The following is a 23,115-nucleotide window of genomic DNA, read 5'->3' on the forward strand; positions in this document are numbered from 1 at the left end:
TTTTTAAAGTGCGTTTATGCATTACTTGTGGTCTTATACTGCATGCTCTGTAGACTTCAGCCTGATACCGGACAGTGTTTTCCTGCCGTTACATCGGGGGCGCACCCGTCGGGTCCCGCGCCCCTTGGAAGTCAAAGCAGAAGTGCTTTAAGGTTCCCTCTCTCATAGATCAGGTCTATACCTTGTTCTTTTATTTAACAGTGTACAGTCACAGTAGACAAAATAATGCTACACTATACTTCCATCAGCAAGGAGTATCAGTCCCTCTGTGTCCTCATCAAAGTAGGACATCAGCAGCTTGATGACACGGAGGGTGATCTCCACATCCTCCCCCTCGGATACGACAGACTGTTCCTCTTTTTTCTTTGACTTTGTCCTGAAATACTTCTCTATTCTTTGTCCACATTCTGATATGGATAACTCCAAGGCCCGCAATACGCTAATGTCGGTAAGTTTCTCAAAGTGACAGTAGATACCCCTTTGGGTGAAAAGGTAAGGCCACTGGATTCTAAAATCTTCAATGGTAGGTGCTGGAGACTGATTGATTTGGTTACACTGAAGACAGAATGTTTTTTTCATGAGGTCTATCACTTCTGCCCTCTCACCACCCTGAATACCTTCCTGCCTGTAGATGTTCACCAATTGTTGATGCTTCTGATCCACTGTATCACTGGTTTCTTCTAGTGGCAGTTCCGGCTGAAATTGTTTGCATCCGTAAGAATCACTTGGCTTCAGCAGTTGTCCAGACGGTCTGTATGATCTGTGTCGTTTGAATGTGCCTGCACGGTTCAAGTTCTCAATTCTTGTTTGGACTTGAGAAAGAAGTGAAGTAAAACCACCGCTAATGATGACACCTCCTGGTGTCATATCGGCAAAACTATTGGGTTACTGTTTAACGATGTTTCGGCAGATGATGAGACATTCATTGCGTGTGGGGTTAGCCTCATGCTTTCTTATTTCATCCACAAGGATTCTAATCATCTGGCGTCGCTTGTCAGGAGCAGGTCTCTTGCTGTTGGCAATGGCTGACTGCACTGCATCTGGCATTTTATCCCACAGGATTTCATTTGTCTTGCCATGTACTGGCTGATTGTCTTATCCTGCTCGAAGAACAAGGTGATGATGCTCGTGAAGAGCTCGACAGTGAAGATGAAGAGGAACAAGGCAAAGGACTGGAGAGCGAAGACAGACTTGGATGTGTTTTATCAACTGGCAAAACTTCAAGATCAAGTGTGACTGTGGTAGTTTCTTATAGCTCTAACATATCGTCCCTGTTTCCTCTACTGGTCTTCCTTCCATTTCTCAACTCCAACTTTGTATTTCTACATGAAGAAACAACATTTATTAATGGATTTATTCATTTAGCGTGAGTATTGGAGCACACATGGACCAAAAAAAGGAGTGGGATAGAAGAAAATAAAGCGTCATTGACATTTTTTGTAACCTTTTTTTTTACCATGTTCCACTGTATCAAAAAACTCAAACTAAAACGCTGTATAGGTGAAACATTACTTTCTTGATTAGTCATTGGCTAGATTCTGGTTGTGAATTTTTTTTTGCATTTCCTGACTTCATATCCTACATTTCACTTTTCACCCTGGTCATTTCAACTTTGGCCAGGGTGTTAATATGGAAGGTGGCAAATATTTGTAGAGCACTGATGCACAGATGTGAGAGTGCGATACAAAGACAATTTGCTGAAAGTACGTAGTCCTTTTCTCAACATCTGAACATCTTTAAACATTTTCAGCTATATGTTTGATTTAACATTCTGACAAAAACTCACTTTTTTGTTCAATTAGAATAATACATTACTATCATAGCCTTACACTTAAAAAAATAAACATGCTGTCAATTTTATTTTATATGTAATGATGAGACTCCAGAGGATTGATGTTAAGGAATGATTACAAAATTCTACAAAAATCTCAAAAATAGTCATTACATCTTTTATAATATTATCAATTAAATGTTCAAACCTTCTGTTTTTGCACTCTTTTGGAGTCCTCAAACTCCAATAGGAGGGCATTGTGGGACTTCTGGTACTGGACCACAAAATGGTCCAGTCTTGTGAGCCTGTGGGAACTGACTGAAACGTATCTGTTTCAGGTCTCACTGGCTCTTCTCCATTATTCCCTGAGTGTTGTTGTCCTGTGTAATGTTCTGGGAAGATAATTACACTTTCAGAGTTATTTGGAATCTTAAGAAACAGTAAAGCACTATAAGAATAATATAAAAGTACACTTAGGAATCAAAATTTCCAATTACTTGTCTTGTGAGCTTTCTCAGGGCATCATGTTTGCGCGTGTTCTCTTTGTACGCCTTTCCTTTTCCATGTCGTCCAAGGTTCCCTAAGTATTGGAATGATTATTGATCTGTTTTATTAATTTTTCATCAGACATGCATGTCATTTTGGTAATGCTGAAAAGAGATGTTCTGCTTTTTTAAATACTACTTACCAAGCATTATCCCGCTCCACAGGGCTGCGTAGGGCAGAAGGTAGGTTGTCATGTGAGCCACAAGTCCTTCACAATAAAAGACATGAGGCTCACCAGTGACGTCCAGCGGGGCTGTTGTTACAACTTTGCAGTGAAGTTTTGCAAAGTTGTTTGATCCCTTGATTGTTTCCTAAATTCAAGAATGAAATTTCATTAGTGGTTTGTTTGGAATTGTTAAGTGTCAGAGAGCTAATACACAGAAAACAATGGACAATGTGGTATCAATGTGGTTGTTTTGGGTTTTACTTCGTGTGACTTTGTGGGTGTGTGGTTTTCTACAAAGAAAAAGGGACAACAAATATGTCTTAAAAATATGTAAAGCAATATGGCACACTTCTTTATACTATAGCTTAGCTTAGCAAGAGAGTCTGCAAATCTACGAAATGAACACATGGAGAACATCTACACTCTAAAAGGGGACTCAATAACAGTTTACAGTGCAACATCAAATTAAATCAACTCTCCTATTACAATTATCCTTTAGATTAATACTCACTCTTTCATTCACGCACATCCAGCTTCTTGTCACTTGTCTGTCACTGCACCAGCTCTCATCACCGCATGGCCTCACTCACTCACAGTCAAACACTAGCTGGGGAAGCCCCTCCCACATTGAAAGTGAAAGCATAACTTAAACATAACTGAAATCAAACAGGATTTAACATAACTTTGGAGCCTTTTCTACACACTGATCATATCAGTATTTTCAGTGAGTGTAATTAACTAAATAAATAAGGTGTAATATCAAATAAATTAAGTGTTTATGTATCTTTACTAATGCATTGAGCAGTTATTCTAAAATACAATGCACTAAATCATAGCTGCATTCATTTTTATTATGCATAATTAGAAATACAAATATAACTGTACTATCACTACCTCAAAAAGCATTTACCTTTAAGTCTTCAGTGCTTTTTTCTGACTTGTCAGACTCCTCCACTGGTAAGGTAGCTCTCTGCAGCCACAACTGAAGGTTTTGAAAATGTTTTTCAACATTTTCCCCACTTGATGGACTAGAAAACACGACTGCTGTACTTTCTACCAACCCATCAAGTACCTCCAAGGAGGTGGCAGTAGTCAGGAGCCCAAGAACATGCATTGTGAGATGGTAGTGTTTTGGTGCACTGGGGGTTTTAACCAAATAAAATAATGTTAGATGATTCAGAAATGTTCTGTTTGAACAGCAATGCCAATAATTCCAGTGTCCTTTTAATACCTGTTAATATATTAACACTAATTAAACTATGTAAGGGTTTTAATACATACTTTATAAAAGGTAAAAACATTTGCCCTGTTAATCAATGCTTTTGTTGCAGTGACTTAATACAAAGTAGGAACACTTTCTTGTACAGTTTTATGATATATTTGGGGTACTGTGACCAAAAATAGATATTTTTCACAACTTGTAATATATGAAGCCACCCACATGCAAATACACACACACGAGTTGAGCTGTTGTTACTATTTTTTTTATTTTTTTTTATTTAACCTTTATTTAACCAGATAAGTCCCATTGAGATCAAGACCTCATTTTCAAGGGCGACCTGGCCAAGAGGTCAGCAGCACACGTCAGAATAAATGGCACAACTCAACAACATGGAACATATATGCAGACAGTATGTAGAAGCAAACAATAATAATTTAAAAGTGCAACTTATTTTCAAGTAAAGTGCAGATTATGATTACAAAACAGCATTTAAAAACACAGGCACTGTTCTGGGGTCTGTCTTTCATTTAAGATAGACTTAAAGGTGTCCAGAGAGATGAGATCCGACAGATTCAAGTCCTTCTGGAGTTTATTCCAAGCAGTAGGAGCAGCAAAACTGAACGCTCTCTTACCGAACTCTGTCCGAACACGGGGAACACACATCCGCAAAGTGTCGCAGGAGCGCAAGGCATAGTGACTTCCTGATCTCTGAAGATAAACACATAAATACATTGGGATCAAGCCAAGTAGACATTTGTAAATTAGATGAAGCCAATGTGTTTGCCTGCGCACACTCAGGGATGGCCAGTCGGCTCTGACATAAAGCTCACAGTGGTGAGTGAGGCGTTTGCAACCTGTGACAAACCTCAGAGCACAGTGATATACACTATTTAAAGACAACAAACATTTAGCCGAGGCTCCCAAGTACAAGACATCACCATAATCAATAAGAGGCAAGAATGTTGCAGAGACTAAAAGTTTCCTCGCTCTGAGGGAGAAACAGGATTTATTCCTGTACAGGAAACCTAGTTTCACCCTAAGTTTGGAGACCAGGCTGGATATATGAGTTTTAAATGAAAGCTCCCTATCCAAAATAAAACCCAAGTATTTGTAATTAGCGACAAGTTCTACGGGTTTCCCTTGTGAGGTTACGATCAAGGGGACGTTTTCTTGGGACTCATTTGAAGTAGAAAAAAGCATCAGTTTGGTTTTGTCTGCATTCAGGACTAGTTTTAGTTTCAGCAGACGAGACTGAATAATATCAAAGGCAGACTGTAAAAACTCAAAAGCTTGAGTAATTGATGACGAACAACAGTAAATAATGGTATCATCAGCATACAAGTGATACCAGGCATTTGACAAGTTATCACACAGGTCATTTACATAAATTGATTATAAATTAGGTCCTAAAACGGAACCTTGGGGCACGCCCTTTAGGAGCTCTAAGGAGGAAGAAGAGCTGGCTCCAGCCACCTGTACACACTGTGTTCTGTTTGACAGGTAATTGGCAAACCAGGATGCTGCACAATTTGATATGCCAATGCGTTGGAGGGCATTAATCAGTAACCCATGGTCCACTGTGTCAAATGTCTTTGACAAATCAATAAACAGAGCTATACAGTGTTTTTTACTGTCAAGAGCCTCAGTTACATCGTTTAAAACCTTAAGTGCCGCTGTAATAGTGCTGTGTTGTTTTCTAAAACCAGATTGATATTTGGATAAAATATTATTTAGGTCTAGAAAGTTCTTTAACTGGTCGCTGATTATCCTTTCAAACACCTTTGCCAGGACACACAGTTTAGAGATCAGCATGTAGTTATTTACATCTGAGGGGTCGTCTCCCTTTAACAGGGGAACGACAAACGCAGCTTTCCAGACTTTAGGGATCTCATTACTAACAAGACTCAAATTGAAAATTTGCGACAGTGGCTCAGCAATAAAATCAGCAGCTAGTTTGATAAAGAACGGACAGAGTTTATCAGGACCAGCTGCTTTCTTAGAGTCCAACTTCTTTAATGCTCTTTGGACCTCGATGGAAGACACCGGCATAAAATGAAAAAGACTATGACTGGGTCTACTGATATCCGGAGATGCCTGAATGACTGTTTGACTATTAGTCATATCAGGGTGCAAAGAATCAAATAGGAAGCCTGCCGTAGTAAAGTGTTCATTGAAATAATTTAGCATGGCTGTTTTATCAGTCAGGGTACAAGAGTCTTTAACTAAGGAGTCTGGAAGATCACTGGTGGACACATGACCAGAAGAGGACTTTACAACTTTCCAAAACTTCTTTGGGTCGTTTAGATTTTTAGTAGTTTCAGACAGATAATAATCTGATTTGGCTCTCTTAAATAGGGAAGTACATTTGTTTCACAACTGTCGAAAGGAGAGATTGTCTCCCTCTGTTTTAGACTTTCTTGCCCTGGACCAAGCGTCATCCCTTTCTTTAAGAAGATTGCCGATCACAGGGGTAAACCAAGGATTGTTTCTTCCTTTCACCCTGAATCTACGAAAAGGAGCATGTTTATCAATTAAGCCCAACAATCCATCATAAAAATAGTTCCAGGCCATCTCTACATCATGAAAGAGAGAAACTCTGGTCCAATCAAAACGAGCTACATCATGCAGGAAAGCCTGCTCATGGAAATGTTTAAAATCTCGTTTGACCAGCAGTCGAGGCTTACTCTTTGGGAGTTTGGTGCCTCTAATAGCTGCAATAGCACAATGATCGCTCAAGTCATTTGCAAAAACGCCAATATCAGTGTACTTATGGGGGCATTTGTTAATATTAGGTCAAGAAGGGAGGATCTTGTGGGTTGTTTAGTGTTTGGCCGAGTCGGACTATTAATTAATTGTGTTAGGTTAAGCGAATCACAGACAATTTTGAGGCTGTCTGATGATGGGGTCAACCAGTCACAATTCAGGTCCCCAACCAGGAGTAGCTCACTTGAATTTAACCCATCGATACACTTGGAGAGGGAGGCAAATGCCTCATTGCAGGCTGAGGGTGGTCTGTAGCATCCTACGACTGTAAGAGACTGGCCCTGACAGAATTCAAGCTTCAGGGCAAGAAGTTCGAACTGCCTGCTGAGAGACACAGAGGATAACATGGAGGCGTGATACTTGTTTTTAATATAGATAGCGATGCCTCCACCTTTCTTAGGACGATCACAACGAAAGACGTTGTATCCTTTAATGGAGATACCTCTATCTGAAACAGCCTTCTTAAGCCATGTTTCAGACAGAAACAGAATATCAGTGTCAGTTGCCTGAATCCAGATTTTAACTAAATCTAATTTTGGGAGCAGGCTTCGAACATTTAAATGAATGATACCAAGACCAGATCTACCCCTAAAATCATTGGGTGTATCAATAATATTCAAAACAGGACCTGGATTCGGTTGTACAATAACCACATATAATGTTACAAGGACTCCATCGCCAGCACCAAAACCCACCACTACTCCAGTTTAATCACCGCAAATAATGGAAACACCAAGTCACTATTCTCTCTGCTTAACAATATCACCCAACCCAAGGACTCTCTCCCCGCTCACTTGTACACAACCTCCTTCTGCAACTCCATTATGTCCTTCTTCAACTCAAAAATCAAGAATCTCCACCAGCACCTTGGCTTTCACCCCCACCTCAGCATCTCAGCCGACTTTCACGCATCCACACACTCATTCTCCTCCTTCCAGCTCCCCACTCTCTCTGAAATCACAGAACTCGTCCAGAAATCCAAGCCATCCACCTGTCAACTGGACCCCCTCCCCACACAACTTGTTAAAGCTCCATCCCCTCCCTGGTCCCCCTCATCTCTGCCATCATCCACTCCTCTCTCACCACTGGAGCTGTCCCTACATCCTTCAAAACCGCTGCCATTACCCCAATCCTGAAAAAAACTGGCGCCGATTGGCTGTCTGTCTGTAATGGTCAATGAAATGGTCAGCAAGAAGCAGGGCGCCTTTGTAACGCAAGATAACTTTTGAAAATGAAGTTAATTATGACTGGAGCAAAAGTTTGAATTTCTGCGTTTCCAAGAGACGCTGGAATTAAAGCGCTTTAGTGCCCAGTGAGTATTTTATCACTCAAACTGTGAAACCAGCCACGGATTAATGCGGAGCGCTTTATGAAGAAAGTTGTCTAACAGTTAGCATGAACAAGGAGGCTGTGCTGTACGGGTGGAGGACGGGTTTCAAAGATTTAAAACATCTTTCTGACTGAAAAGACCTTAAAGACCTTGATACCAATGGGGTTGCCTTACCTAATGGACAGAAATGCAAAGGGATTTTGCAAGGCATTGCTGGAGACGACCTGGGCTCGCACAACATTGGAGGCTTTCTGGAAAATTTCAGTGGGAAGTACTTCTGTCGCTACTGTGAAATTGAAAGAGATGCTTTTCAGGCAGATCCTCTCTCCAGAGGCAACACTCGCACACCAGAGTCATACAAAGAGCATGTTCAGAACCTTGGTGAAGATACAGTTCATAGTGGAGGTATCAAATTGGACTCATTGTTCAACAACCTGTCTTGCTTTCATGTATGCCAGCCTGGGCTTCCTCCTTGTCTTGGGCAGGATTTGTTTGAAGGTGTTGTTGCCTTGGATCTTGCTATGTATGTCCACCGTCTTTCACTGTTGACAAACAGTTTACTTACCTTGAACTGAATCACAGAATCAATCAGTTCAAATATCTAGGTAACAATACAGAACACAAACCCTGTGAGGTAACCCCAGGAAGAGATAGACTGAGTGGCCATGCTGTACAGAACTGGTGGTTCCTGAGACTATTGCCTGTATTGATTGGAGAGAAGGTTACCTCTCTCTGAAAATGAGATATGGCAACTAGTTTTACAGCTAAGAGAAATTGTGGCGTTTATTTGCGAACCTGCCATTTCCACTGGCCAGATAGGGTATCTAAGAGTCCTTATCGATGAAAATTTGCATTCCCGCAAACAAGCCTTTCGCCATGATCAACTAAAACCAAAGCATCATTTTATCCATTATCCATCATTTGAGCCATTATCCTGAGCACATCATTCAGTTTGGGCCACTTGTTGGTTTGTGGACTTTGAGGTTTGAAAGTAAGCACACATGCTTCAAACAATGTGCAATAAAACTGCATAACTTCAGAAATGTGTACTCAAGTATCAGCTTCTGCAAACATATCTTGGTACTGGCAATCTTTTCCCACCTACAATCGTTGTAGAAAAAACAACTGAGTTTTTAAAGAGGACTACAATGATGGCATCAAGGATTCGGTCAGAAGTTATTATTTTCAATCCACAAATATTCTGATTGCTCATGAAGCAGCTGTAAAAGGAACAAAATACAAAAAAAAACATGTTATTGGCAAGGGTGAGGATGGACTTGAGGTTGGCAAGATTATCACTATACTGATCCACAATAATTCAGCAGTATATTTCATCACAGAAAAGCATATGGCTTTGTGTCTGCATGATGTAGGTGTTTATTCCCTCACACCAATCAGGAGCTGTTACTACTGTGGTAATCAGGGGGACCTACTAGATTATTACCCTCTCCCCGAGTACACAATTTGTGACATGGCACTAATAGTTCTTCACCATTCTTCCCCCTCACTGTAGTGCAATCAGTGCAGTGGATGAAGAGCTGAGGATTATCATCCTCAGAGCTTTGCCAACCATTTCTAAAGACATCCAACAGGAATTAATATACAAGATAAAAAGCTGTGGATTGGAATCCATAGAAGACCTGAAATATGTTACAAAGGAAGATATTGTCGACATACTGCCTGCCATTCATCTCCGGAAAAATACTGGAAGTATTTCAAAATGGTAATACTGAAGTAAAAGTTAAATCTGCGTTGCATTCCACTGTAAATTCTTAAATAATGGTGTGGCAAGGTGGAGGGGGGGCAGCACTAAGAGTTTGACATAAAAGAGAGAAAGAAAAATGTAACTGATCCGTCAACGCCACCTGGGGAATTTCACCCCAGGAAATAAACAAACACTTTAAAAAATAAAAATAAAAGGCAACACAGGTTCAATAACTGAAGTGAGACAAAAACAGTCAAAAGAAAATGTAAATGTATTGAGAATTTAAAAGGGGAGTGGGAAGTGAGGGGAGGCAGCAGAGGGGAGGCAGCCTACACTGATAGAAATAACTCTTAAGATTTACTTAATAAAATCCTCGCACTCACTTAAATTCGCATCAATCTAGTCGTAGTCGCGTATCGCTTCAAACGCGTCGCCCGGCGCGAATTCGCGTCTACACATTGACTTTCCATGGGAGTTGCTCGCGCAACGCGACAAAATCACGTTTGGTGTGAACGCACCATCAGGCTCGCTCTGAAACACGCAGCTGTAGGTCCTGTAAAGGATGAGCGGTCAGAGACGTGACGCTGTTTTATATACCGGCGCTGCTCACGCAGCAAAATAAAACGAGCAAGCTGATAGGCTCCCTCACCTGAAGTCTGTTACACAGACATTCATTTGGTGAAGCTCCTGAGAGGAAACAGAAACAGGAAACTCGAAACTTGAAGAGGAAAATGTCAAAATAAAACACCCGAAATAAAATAATACCTTTTATTTCTGAAAAGAATTGGACTTATTGACAAAATGACAAAAGTGTGATTAGTATTATCATATAATATGAAATTAGGGCATGAAATACAGTATTGTGTACGCTGTGGTTTCATTAATGTACAATGATATATGCATTATGCCACTATAAAAAATAATAACTATTAAAAATATATAAATAATAATAATAATAATAATAATAATAATAATAATAATACAAAACAGAAATTAAACATGTCTATCCCAGTTCCTGCATTAACTCATCTCTATAAACATTTGCTCATATGAATAGTGTCAGAAAATTACATGTCCTAGAGTTTTTCTCCAATCAACTCCTTCATCGCTCAGCATAAAGTAGTCTCATTGGAGATGAACATTTGTCAAAGAAATCTTCCTAAGTCAATGGCTGTGGGTGTGGCAGAGTGAGGTTTTTTTGCACAAGTACCCCAGCCTGAACATCTCTATATGCAAATATTCACCTATATGTTATAGCGCCCCCTACTGGCCACAGGAAGTCACGTCTTACTTTATGGTGTATAGCTCTCAGACTGTGACCTGTCGTTGAAGGGTGTCTCTCTGCTCGATCAAAATACATCAGTTATTTTTTATATGATGGTGATTAACATGAAGCTTAATAAAGTTCAAAGCTAATTTATCTTATGCTATATCTAAACAGTCAAGACGTTGTTTTATGACAGGAAGGCATATTTTATCATGTGCAGTTATTGTGAATGTTCTATGCATTCCCTTATCATTCAAATAGTGCTGTACCCTGTTCAAATGAGAATTAAAAAACCAATGGTTTCTGTCCGAGGATAGAGGAGGAACTGTAGGTGGAGGAGCCTGTCAGACGGATGGCACCGCAAAGGAGGATTAGATGTACATCACTTCCGTCCTACGATGGAGGGTAGCTTCAGCTTAAAGTTGGAGGAGCCATTAACAGGCTGAGAGTGGAGATCTACTGCTGGGCCCCTCTCAAAAATTCTGATACATAATTTCAATGCATAAAAAAATTCTGAAACATAATTTCATTATTCAAAGGCTTAAAAAATGTAAAATCTGATGTAAGTGATTTACTTCTATGCTCAACACTCCAATATTTTCTACCTTAAATGTTGTCAAATATGACCTACTCTCACCCTTCAATTTGAATAATGTACATTACAATTCCTTTAAAATAAAAAAGGACATACAACCAACATAGAATTAACACTTTTTTATTGTAAATTTAACATAATAATTGAAATAGACAAACAAAAAAAAACCTTTTAACAAAAAACAAACAAAACAGTCGATTAACAAAAACAACAATCCCTTGAAAAAAAAAAAAATAAAACAATCACTCTGCCTCCATAATTTCCTCTGCCTGCTCCACCTGCTCCACCTGCTCCACCTGCTCCACCGGTTCTGACTCTAGGTCAAAGTCTGAAAACACAAAAACATAAATATTTTCAATGCACATTCATTCATAATCAATCTATCACACACTAGGACCTAATACAGCAAGAAAATCACGATACTCCTATCAAAAAGAAAAACATAAACTTATTCAAATTTATACTTAACTCTTTTCTTGTTATCATTATATCCATTTCAATATCAAGATTTTGAATTTGTAAACACTTACTTTACTCTAATTCAGTTTAATATCTTTTACTAATACCAGGGGACTCTAAAGTGATGCCCTACTAAAAGCAGATTTGCAACTGTCAATACACTATTCAAAAATAAATCAATACACTCTCTAAATGGACAACTTTAAACAATATTTTAAAACACATTCATCATTTTTTTCTTTGAAGGAGGACCAATACCCAGAATGTCACAATAATTTAAAATGAACTGTTAATATTGACATGTTAATATGAAAACCATTTATCTAAAAATGTTGATAAAAGTTTACATTTGCAAGACATTCAAGATATTACAAAGCAGGGGAAAACATGTAACAAATGGTCATGGCCAAAACTCAAACCAGCAACCACAGTGAAAAAATGATAGCCACTGTATGTGAACACTTACTTCAACTACTGGATCAAATACATCACTGTAATGCTCAAAATGTATACTGATTTAAAAAGAAAAACACCTGACATGTTATTCCAAAGCACTACTTGTACTCACTTTTTATTTATCATGTTTCAAGAAAAAGACTATGTGATGACCTCTTCATTATTATTGTTATATCACATCCTTATTCTCATGACCCAAGAAAATAAGCTCAAACAATTACTCACCATCTCCCATCATTGACAAATTGGCCGTCAGGCTCTCTATCTGTTCCTGAGAGGAGGCCAGGTCCCTCTTCAGTTTTGAGATGAGGAGATCCCTCTCAATGATTTTGGCCTCTGCTGCCCTCCTCTGCCTGCGGGCTCCCAGCAGGTCCACGACTGCCTGCTGAGACCATTCCAAGGCCTTCTCATATAAAACAGGCCTTGGAATGGCCTCATCCAAGCACTGGTACTGAAATAACAACAAAATAATACATCAGTGAATACTTTAAAAAAAAAATCAATCACAGAAAAGTACTTAAATCAAATACCCATTATACATTTAATACCTACTTATGTTGTAACAGCTGTAACGTTTAAGATGTATCTTCAATAATAAAATGTATAAATGATTCAAAATACAAATAGATTAAAAATGATCCCTCTCAACAATTTTTTCACATTTCAATCTATACATGTCAATCCTTTCACCACCAGTCTTACACAGAATAACTGGCAGTTTCTCCTCAGCTCTGCCTCCTCAGGGTCAGAACTTTTTGGAATTTTCTCAGGTGATTGTTCCATTTTCTGAAAAATAAATGAAACTACAAATCAGAATACACAATCAACTGCTACACAGAACATTGCCTTTGGTGTTTTAAATACTGCACACCACACATGTAAAAGTAACAAAAAATAAAACTTTAACTATTACTTGACTTAATGCCTCTAAAATACAAATACAATTCCTGTATTTCCCATCTTCTTACTTTCTTAATCTCTTTCTTCTTAAAAAAAAAATCCATTATGTAATTTAACATCATGACATGTTTAGTAGACATTTTGAAATGCACTTTTAAAGTAACGTGTATTTTCGGCTTTGCTATCGTTTCAAAGTCCCACGTGGCATCTGGTGAATTCAAGCCAAACGGTACAAATTCTTTATTAAGCTTCAAAAAGAAAAAACACTTAATGCCTAGAGGACACACTTATCTTTACTTATCAATTCAAATTGTTCCACGATACAAAATGACTTGAGTGGGAATAAAGCATGATGCTAGCTTGTTAATAGTCCTTCTTAAATATAACATGCAGTCCATTTTACATAAAGACGTCGATGAAGACTTCGACGCAGCGTTGATTTATTTAGAATATTAGACATCATTAACATCATAAACTTAAGTCACATTTGTAACATCGTTATGCTCCTCACCACTCCTTCACGTTCTCTCAACATGGTGAACGTGATGACCGCGCAGAATACATTTACCCACAAGCGTTTGCACGTACACGTGATGACGTTGTTCCAAAAATTAAAAAAAAATCTGCAGACATTACTTCAACTAATAATAAATAAATGAAAATAAAACATTATTTCAGCCATATTTGGCTTTGCTTTGTAGCGTTTGAAATGTATATTTTGTCTTAACATGTTTGTTTCTCTAGTACACAAGTGTCCCTGGGTGTGGTAATATCGTATCTTCTCCAACATGCGCTCTGTGCGCAATCGAGCTGTTTATCTGAGACAACAGAAATGTTTTAACACACACTCCAGTATGCAACGATATCCTTACACTCTGCTCCTAAATTGAGTTTGGCAAAGTTTGGCTCTGAAAGATGACCAAATTATTACTGTTTTTGCTTTATTCCTGAGGCACATACTACGAGGCAAATTCAACATATCCCAGGCAGATTTTCCTGATCTGGCTTCACTGAACCTTACAAAGGAGACCGCACTAAACTGTCACATGAAGCTGGTTATCACGAGCTGAGTCAATCTAGAGCATATGTGTCAAATTCAAGGCCCGCGGGCCAAGTCCGGCCCGTGGCATAATTATCTAACAGAGGAACATGCCTGTGCCTAACAGAGGAACTTTTGGGATTTAGATCAATGCATGGCACAAATACGGGGAAAGATCTCTATGAAGAGGTATCCAGATGTGTAAATGAAACGAGGCTGCCTTAGGATAAACCTGTGGGACTGACGACGGATGGAGCGTACTATGTTTAGCCTACTTATTTCAATAAGTGTCCGCGTTACACACTCGGTATTTTACCTTGTCCAGTTGTGTGCGTGTGTGTATGTGTGTGAGTGCGTGCGTGTGTGCTAGCTTGAAACGAACAATGCTAAACAACATAATCTGTGTGTGTTATGAGGCTAACCAGGCCCGTGTTTGTGTTTCTTCGTAGGCTCAAGTGTGTGGTTGTGAGATCGTCTCGAAATCCTTTCAACACTTTTTTTTATTATTTAAGTGTCCTCCCTGTTGAGAGCAATCGAATCAACGTGACTCTTTCGCATGCCCACTGACCAGATTGATTTTTCCAAAGAATTGCCCTTGGTATTGCTACCTGCCAACTGAAAACTTCTTTAAATACATTAACAACTCTTTTCCTAATTCATCATTGTACCTTTTTGTGTAATTCTGTTCATGTACAGGTGTTTGCAGAGTTCCACCGAATCAACAACGTTAACCTGCGCAATCAATTCTACAAGGAGCTGGACAGACACACGCCTAAACTCATCACTTTGTTCAGAGACAAGGCCACAAAGACTGGCAAGATAGCGGAGCAGCTAGCCAAGCTTATGAGGATTTCTGACCTTCAGGTGAATTTTTTACTTTGCATGATTCAGAAACAGATTATTAACAGATTGTTTGAAGGCAGTTGTAAGAAGCCATAGTGTGATTTGCCTTGACCGTGCCCTGACATTAAGTGATTATGCCATAAACACAACATTGTCATCTCATCAAAGATACCATCTTGACAAGATGTATTCCATCAGAAAGAGTTACCTTAAAAAGATACTTTATTAGCTTTAATTGGAAGAAGTCCAAATAACAAATAATAATATAAAAACAATTTTTACTGAGGGAATGGTGACCCAAAATACTGAATCTACCATCTATAGCAATGACCACCATCAGAATATGGAGCTATTTAACACTTTGATTTTTTTTTAAAGTGTTTGCCTTTGTGTCATAACTATTGTAATGGATATTTTTTGTCTATCTAGGAACAACCTGATGTAAATATGAGACGGGCCCTCGTCCTTTATGCACTTCCTGTGTACCTGCGTGAAGATGCCTCCAAGTTCTTCAGGACCTGTAATGTAAGTGTACTGGCCTCACTATCAATCCCTGTGCCTAGCCATTCAGTCAGCTTAAACATATGACATCACTCAAAGAACTCTAGGAGAACCAGGGTTATGTGAAAACTCAGAGTGAACCCTGAGATTAGGGAAACTGTGAGTTATCAATTCCAGGGGGGTATTCCAGAAAGGAGGTTCAGCAAACCCTTAGCCTAACACTGGACTCTGAGTTGACTGACCCTTTGAAGTGAAACTGTTTTCAGTTCCAGAACAGCTGATCTGAGTTAGGTAAGTCCTGGAAAGTGACTGACCAATTTCCCAGTCATGGGAAACATATGGAAAATGAGAAAAAAGGTCAAAGTAAGTTATCCTGGAAAATTATCATCCTTTAATATTTTTTTCCTATCCCTTTATCATTTTAAAAAATGATTAAAAAAGGTTAAACAAAATTTTCCAAAGGATAAAAAATGATTAAAGACGATACAAAGGATAAAAAATGATTAAAGACGATAAAAAGGATAATAAAAGGATAAAAATGATTAAAAAAGGAAACAAAGGGTAAAAGAGGATAAAGAAAAAATAGAGGATAATAAAGGGATACAAATAATACAAAAAAAGATTGAAAATGGGATAAAATGGGAAAAAATTAATAAAAAGATTTTTAAAAAGTATACAGAGGATAAAAAAAATAATTAAGAGGATAATTAATAAAAAGATTATAATAAAGATTAAAAATGTAAAATGTTTAAAAAAAAGGTATAAAAAAGATTAACAGATGGATGCAGAGAATAAAATATAAGAAAAGTGATGAGAGGGGAATAGAGAAATTCAAAAAGTATAGCAGAAGAATAAAAGATGGATGCAGTGTATAAAATATGAATAAAAAATAAAATATGAACAAAATGATTAAAAAAGATGTATATATATTAAAAAGAAAAAAAACTGATAAAGCAGAGAAAAGGATCTGGGTAAATGCAAGTCATAGCTGTAGAAAAACAACACCTTTAAAGAATAAGGGGGACTGGGGAATGTATTAGCGTACAATGTAGGAACTTGTCTCTGTAGTGACTGAAAAGTCCTGGAAAATAATTTCAGGGAAAGAATTGGACTCCTGCATGGCTGAGGCTGTAATAAAAATCACTGACAGAGTTTTAAATGCGGTCGTCTTTTCATTATGAATTTAACGTCACTTTCTTTTACAGTAGCCTTTAAGGAAGTGTTTGAATGTTGTTTTATTTTATTAGCATGATTTGTATCATTGAGAGGCTGAACTCATTCTTGTATTATTTGTGTTTTGGAGTCAGCAGATGGTCCAGACCTCACTGAGACTCCGGTGGCTCTCCTGACAGTCGTCACAGATGACACTGCTGATGCGGCCCTCTTCAGCCCTGAGAGCATCTCTATCGTCGTGGAGGATGAAATACTTGTGAGTGGTCCCACAAATCTGGCTGACTCCTTTCTCCTGCTATTTGGGTACGTCTATGCACTAGACCTACAGTACCCAAAGAACCTTGAGCTTACATTCACATTTATCCAGAAAGTTGTGATGTGTCTTGAGGACAACAAACCACTGAAAGGGCGTCTACTGACGCTGAAGACTGATCTGTTCAATGTGTGAATCACTCAGAATGGACTATTTGTTGAGCCGAGTATAGAGGAAGTTTTTTGTTTTTTCCCCTCCTTTACAAAATGCTATCATTTGCCTCTTCTACCTCAGATTGAAGATGTGCCTACTGTTCAATTCATGCACTGTACATGTGTTATGTTCTGTTGCCTAATGCCTTTTTGATGCACTACCTGCTATTGCCAGTTGAAGTACGGCACAGTACAAAGCAGCACTTTATTTGAATGTTTTATTTTTTTTTAAAAAGTGAGTTGCAGACTATTTGTTAAACTGAGTGTTGAGGAAGGGTTTCTCCCCCCCCACTCTTGACATATTTAACAATTTGCCTCTTCAACCTCAGATTTAAGATGTGGCACAGTTTGCCTCTTCTACCTCAGATGTAACCCATTGATTGCTAATACATAAATATCACAACATTGATATATTGCCTAGCACAAGTTTATGCACTGAATAGCGTCTGTTAAATTCATGCACGTCACATGTTCAATGTTCTGTTGCCAAATGCCTACCTTGATGCACTACTTTGATGTTGCCAGTTGAAGTACAGCACAGTAGAAACAAGTACTTTTTTGATTTGTTTTAGTTTGAAAAAGTGAGTTGCAGCCTTCAAGGTACAGTAGGTGCCAAAATGTTTTTACAGTGTTACATTTCTCCACATTCTAATAGTTGTCATTGCTGTTGAGGGTGGATTATACTTAAAATTTTATTGAATTTTATCATGAATCCTTAGTGAGTTTTTATCATAATCTTTACTTGATAATATGAGATGGAGACCTGAAATATTGAATCTACCCTTTGTAGCAATGACCACTATCAGAGTATGGAACTATTAACACTTACTGTACTTTAAAACACATTTTGTTTGGCTAGAGTCATTTCCTTTTCCTTTTTTTTTAATTTATGATAAGCACTTTGTTTTGACTGAGCTCCTTTGATTCGTGCATTTTAAAAAGCACATTGTGTTGAATAAAAAAGTTGTTAAATTGTCACTGTGGTCACTTTCATGTTTTCTAACATTATTAGCTGATTATAATTGTGTAGTATGCAGACATCAGTATTTAAGTTTATAATTAATTTTGAGTACACGATTATGAGTTGAAGAATATTGAAAATTTTGAGTGTATTTCCCCTCATTATGAGTTGAAAAATATTGAAAATTTTAAGTGTATTTCCCACATTATATGAGTCGAAATATATTGGAAATTTTGAGTGAATTACTCCCTAATTATAAGTTGAGGAATATTAATATTTATAAGATAACATTGAGATAATTTAAGGCAACTCCAAATGTAATTTTTATTTTATGTAAACTCAAAACATTTAAAAACATCACTAAAATATTTTTGTGTAATCTGTTACAAAATAATTTTTGAGTTCTGTGAACTTATTAGGGTTTACAGTGTATGAACATATGTAATACTAATAGTCTTTGGTTTTCTAATCAACAGTTTTGCTCAAATGGTCACAGTCTCTGGAAATGGAACTCCCAGCCTCTGCTCAAATTTGGGATGCAGTCCGGAGACTTCATGTTGTCTACAAACATCTTTCTCTCTGGAAACAATTACACATAGATCGCCCTACTATTCAAATACATGAATATTGGAATGGTGGTCAATACAACATTCCACTCAATCCAGGACACATACTGTGTGGACTCCATAAAGAACTTCTGGAAGGGGAAACTGCTAAAGGACAAGGACAGTGTGACTGTACTCGGTGAGTTTTTTCAGAATGTAAATATTATTTTTTAAATGATTGTGGTTGTCTCTATACTATCAACACCTATAAGTTTATATTTGAGTAAAGCTATGGCAGTTCTCTTTGCTTCTACAGTATATGAAATAACCGATTTTCAAACATTTTCCATTGTGCCCAGGTGATGGCAGGATGGATTCACCAGGTATGTATACACAGTAATCCATAGCCTTTTAGTCAAATGTTCATTCAGGCAAAATGACATAAATGTATTGTGTTACTTTTTTTGTGAAGGGCACTGTGCGCAATATTGCACATACACTACAATAGAACTCGAGTCCAGAGACATCATCCACATTGAAAACATAGACAAAAGGGAGACAAATCGAAACTCCGTGGTGATGGAGAAGGAAGGCTTCATCAGAACACTGGATGCTCTGCTGCTGGAAATCCCTGTTAAAGAAGTGGTAACAGATGTTCACAGACAGATCTCAGCCTTACTAGGTTAATACATGTCCTCACCTAAAAAACTGATGTGACCAATGTTAGGAATTTTGAATCTGTGTACTCAACTGTAAATCTTTTACAGATCCAACATGAGGAAAATACAAAGACTGGGGTCTGACACACTCTCTGGACATCTGGCAAGCAGCAAAGAACCTGGCCAAAAAATTGCATGCTGTAAGGCTTTAGATTTTCAAATTGCTCACTACACAAACAACAATCAACAATTACAGTTTACTAACACTCTTGTTTCTAAAAATAAAATTCTCTCAATGTCTGTCTTACTAGGCTGGCTCTGTCAAACTACAGTCAGGGATCCATCAGTGGATGAGACATATTGTCAATCACTTCTGGTACTGCTGTAAACATGCAGTAACAGAGGAGAAATTCAAAGTAAGATTTAGTGACACAGTACACTACATAAGCAGCTGTAGTGATTCAGCAGATTTTTTTTTTCAATGAATCAATGTTCCTCTTGTTAATGTTTCCCTGTGACGTCTCCTCAGATAATGTGGCATGGAGTCCTCCACCATGTAAGAGACAAGAACAGCTGGTCTTTTGGGAGCTGTGACCACGGGCCACTTGATGAGAACACCAGAGATAAGCCATGGATGGTGCAAGGTAAGTTGTCAGACTATATTATCATGTTCTCAATCTGTACACTGAAGTCTCAAATACTGAGCTGATGATTTCCTCCTTCAATGTTCTCCGTTATGTTTCACACAGGCTCTCCCTTACATCAGGCTCTTGTGACCATCGTCCCTGATAAACGCTGGCTGAAGGATGTGAAGAAGTTTACCAACTTTCAGTAATAAAACTGTAATTCAACACAAAATCATTGAGTGATGAACTGTCTCTTCTTTTACAGCACAACATCAGACCTGGAATCCTTCCAGAATCACATCCTTATGTATGCAGGAAAGCGCTTTTCATTCAGCTCACCAGTACGCACCCTTCTAGCAGCAACTGACTACAACTACCACAACAACAGGCCTGCAGCTCAGGACGCTGATGGCAATAAAATGTGAGTGATGGCATTAATACATATAGTTTCCGTATTATGTGCATTCATAACCTCACAATATTACTGAAATATTATCTATGTACTTGTGTGGAATTTTAAAACATAGGAGGAAAAAGAAGTCTTCTTCAACACTAATGTTGAATTATAATTTCTGTATTGTGACAGGAACAAAAGGTGCTACAACAAGACCACCAAAACATGGAGCGTCCACACACTGAAGGTCCAAAAAGACTACAGCTACATCCCTCAACTTCAGAAAGAAATCCTTGGGAGACGTTTAAACTCTGGAAAGGGACTTCCAAAAACAAGACCAATGAGACCTGATGACCCAAGGAGACTTGGACATGTTGCTGGGATTCCTCCACCACCTACAGCAGAACTACTACAAGCTCGCATCACACAAGGAGACGTTTGTACACATATGCATATTTTTCTTTGATCATTTACATGACAGACACTAGGTATGACATATCTCATATCTGTGTATCATAGTTTGGTTATTGATAAAGCAGTATAACTGACCACACAATAATAATAACTAGTGTTCATCACACACAGCACAATCCTACTTTTAGAATCAGTTATGACACATTTAATCAGTCAGCATCTTTTTCTTTGTCTGCTAACCATCACTATATATCTTCTCTTTCACTCTTACAGAACCTGCCTGTGTGATTCATAGGGAAAAAGTCTGATGTTCATATTGTATACATATCTGGAACATGGTGTATAAATGTCAACTGTAAATATTGTGTATTGAAAATTAAACAAAAGACTGTTAAAGACAAGAAAACTTTATTTTCATTCACTCATAAATACAAAATAAATATTTCTATAGCAATTTGTTTTGTCAATGTGACTATACAATTATTGCTATATAAAAAAAAGAAAGTCAATGTGCAGTTTTATTGACATGTAGCAGCAGATCAGAGATAGTTGTTGTACCCTTTATTGTTTACTTTAATTTAGCCTACGAGGTATAAACCCAGTGTAGTGTCCCTGAGCGTCTGGAAAAGTATCCCTAATTTTCCACACAATGCAGCTAGGAATAACCACTCTGTTGCCCTCCCCTAAACGTCCATGCTGCCACAACACATACTGTCTGTATGCTGTGTGCCTGTACTGCCTTTGTTCCACGCCTGGCTCCTGGGCTTCATCGACAGCAAAGATGTCATTCCAAGCTGTGCGGGCCAAGCGCAGAACTCCTTCATCAAGGACATACAGGTCCATGTAGGCAGACCTGCTGATGCAGTTCTCTGGCCTCTGTCTGCAGCATTTCCGCTCCAAGTCTGAGGGCATTTCTCTGCAATAACTGCAAAGACACCAGTGTGGCTGTGCTCCGCTGTTGGTCTCAGGGTTTGGATCAGGCTCAAACAAATCCAACAGGTCAAACATAAGCCCCGGAAGCCTCAACATGACCTTCTCCAGCAGCTGGTCCTTTTGGTTGGATGTCAAGGATGCCACTTTATCCTGAAAATGAAAATAATTCATTTAAGAAAATTGTTCTTGTTTGCAAAAAGCAATTATTTTTCTGTATGTTCAGAAATATAGGAAGAAAGTTAAAAATTGCCTTCATTGCAGAGGTTCTGGCCTCCTGAAGATGTGTCATTCTCTGACGGTCTTCCAGGCTAATGTCAGTTGTCCTCCCTCTGCCACCTTGGACACCGACACCTCTCCCCCTACCTCTAGCTCTCCCCCTCCCCCGTCCTCTGCCCACTCCTGAAGGCCCAGGTTCAGATGAGCTGGAGGAGTGTGTTGTCCCCTCTGGCTCAAAGCTGAGGTCTTCCAGTGAGATAGTCTGTGAATGAATGCAGATAAATGTTAGATCATTTACATTAGAAGTTGAATTAAATAATATTAATAAACAATAAGGGAACCCTTTGCCTATGGCTCTAAAATTGAACCAGAACATATAATGCAGATTACTCCAGGTATGTCACACAGGTTTAAAAATGGCTATTATTTCAAACATCTAGCTATACTATGAATAACACAAATGTAATACTATGAATATAGTACTGATAAAAAAGGTCTGCTGCTACTATAGATGTCATCCATACTACTAAGGTATAATAACGATGTAGTGCTAACATGGTATGATGCTGTCAAGCATTGTTTTAGACATACACTCCACAACCAGGGCTTTTCAAGGTAAGAGTAAGATGGCAATGAACGGTATATAGGTATTATGTCTGCTTGTGAATGCTTCGCCACTCATTGAGGACTATAGCATTATATGTGTGCACATTTACATTATTCGGACGCTTACTGGAGCACCGGGGCTGTTGGGAGAAACTCTAAACAGATAGTATGATCACCTATTGTAAACTAAACGACAGTACAAAGTTAGTTTACAAAGTTTATTTTTTCGTACGTTATAAACAGTAGCCGTAAATACAAATACATTACCTCGTCGCTTTGCATCCTGAGAATAGTTGTGTTTGATGAAGAACAAAAGTGTAAAACGGAGATCCGTGCTTCATACAATTGCTTCCAAAACAAATGCGCGTCTTGGTAAGAGTCGCATCTTCACGACAGTGGGCGAGGGTGCTCATGGGAAATGGAGTCTTCATGCCTGAAAAACACTACCGATTCCGCCGAAAGGTGTCACTGCAAACAACGCCGGACGGAAAGTCCTCATAGCCCCTTTAAACTAATCAGTGACACAAGATGGAATGAATGTGTGTCTTCACAGGCTCTCA

At 38.4% G+C, this 23,115-nt stretch overlaps 3 protein-coding genes and 2 long non-coding RNA genes across 7 annotated transcripts; 3 read left to right on the plus strand and 2 right to left on the minus strand.

Moving 5' to 3' along the window:
* Positions 1 to 207: 207 nt before the first annotated feature.
* LOC117822036 lies at positions 208 to 875 on the minus strand. Its single transcript, XM_034696640.1, has one exon. It carries the CDS (start codon positions 865 to 867, stop codon positions 229 to 231), a length of 639 nt encoding a protein of 212 aa, XP_034552531.1. The 5' UTR covers positions 868 to 875; the 3' UTR covers positions 208 to 228.
* Positions 876 to 896: 21 nt separating this feature from the next.
* Positions 897 to 2,592, minus strand: LOC117822476. Its single transcript, XR_004633185.1, has 4 exons — positions 2,460 to 2,592; positions 2,269 to 2,351; positions 1,980 to 2,163; positions 897 to 1,322 (listed from the first exon to the last, which is right to left on the minus strand). It is a non-coding gene; the product is annotated as an uncharacterized LOC117822476 (long non-coding RNA).
* An 11,842-nt stretch (positions 2,593 to 14,434) lies between these two features.
* LOC117822041 lies at positions 14,435 to 18,177 on the plus strand. Its single transcript, XM_034696652.1, has 4 exons — positions 14,435 to 14,817; positions 14,916 to 15,083; positions 15,492 to 15,587; positions 16,867 to 18,177. Exons 1-4 carry the CDS (start codon positions 14,776 to 14,778, stop codon positions 17,182 to 17,184), a joined length of 624 nt encoding a protein of 207 aa, XP_034552543.1. The 5' UTR covers positions 14,435 to 14,775; the 3' UTR covers positions 17,185 to 18,177.
* Positions 18,178 to 18,876: 699 nt separating this feature from the next.
* On the plus strand, positions 18,877 to 19,347 carry LOC117822610. Its single transcript, XR_004633223.1, has 3 exons — positions 18,877 to 18,906; positions 19,067 to 19,090; positions 19,180 to 19,347. It is a non-coding gene; the product is annotated as an uncharacterized LOC117822610 (long non-coding RNA).
* Positions 19,348 to 19,467: 120 nt separating this feature from the next.
* Positions 19,468 to 21,187, plus strand: LOC117821977. 3 transcript variants are annotated; one of them, XM_034696577.1, is made up of 7 exons: positions 19,468 to 19,566; positions 19,678 to 19,782; positions 19,896 to 20,010; positions 20,116 to 20,197; positions 20,258 to 20,413; positions 20,579 to 20,822; positions 21,074 to 21,187. In XM_034696577.1, the coding sequence occupies exons 2-7, from the start codon at positions 19,717 to 19,719 to the stop codon at positions 21,086 to 21,088; spliced, it is 678 nt and encodes a 225-aa protein (XP_034552468.1). In that variant the 5' UTR covers positions 19,468 to 19,566; positions 19,678 to 19,716; the 3' UTR covers positions 21,089 to 21,187. The 3 variants fall into 3 exon arrangements, with proteins under 3 accessions (XP_034552468.1, XP_034552473.1, XP_034552460.1); XM_034696582.1 differs by having other exon boundaries at positions 20,579 to 20,826; positions 21,074 to 21,134; XM_034696569.1 differs by lacking the exon at positions 21,074 to 21,187 and having other exon boundaries at positions 20,579 to 21,009.
* Positions 21,188 to 23,115: the final 1,928 nt, after the last annotated feature.

Source organism: Notolabrus celidotus, chromosome 1, assembly GCF_009762535.1.
Source record: "Notolabrus celidotus isolate fNotCel1 chromosome 1, fNotCel1.pri, whole genome shotgun sequence".
Taxonomy (NCBI): domain Eukaryota; kingdom Metazoa; phylum Chordata; class Actinopteri; order Labriformes; family Labridae; genus Notolabrus; species Notolabrus celidotus.

Excerpts from the sequence above, each read along its gene's own strand:
- LOC117822036 (XM_034696640.1), bottom strand. The coding sequence starts at position 867 with ATGACACCAGGAGGTGTCATCATTAGCGGTGGTTTTACTTCACTTCTT.
- LOC117822041 (XM_034696652.1), top strand. The coding sequence starts at position 14,776 with ATGCCCACTGACCAGATTGATTTTTCCAAAGAATTGCCCTTG. Across the intron at positions 14,818-14,915 it reads TTTCCAAAGAATTGCCCTTG|GTGTTTGCAGAGTTCCACCG; the intron begins GTATTGCTACCT and ends GTTCATGTACAG. Across the intron at positions 15,588-16,866 it reads AGTTCTTCAGGACCTGTAAT|TCAGCAGATGGTCCAGACCT; the intron begins GTAAGTGTACTG and ends TGTGTTTTGGAG.
- LOC117821977 (XM_034696569.1), top strand. The coding sequence starts at position 19,717 with ATGAGACATATTGTCAATCACTTCTGGTACTGCTGTAAACATGCAGTA. Across the intron at positions 20,011-20,115 it reads TAAGCCATGGATGGTGCAAG|GCTCTCCCTTACATCAGGCT; the intron begins GTAAGTTGTCAG and ends TGTTTCACACAG. Across the intron at positions 20,414-20,578 it reads GACGCTGATGGCAATAAAAT|GAACAAAAGGTGCTACAACA; the intron begins GTGAGTGATGGC and ends GTATTGTGACAG.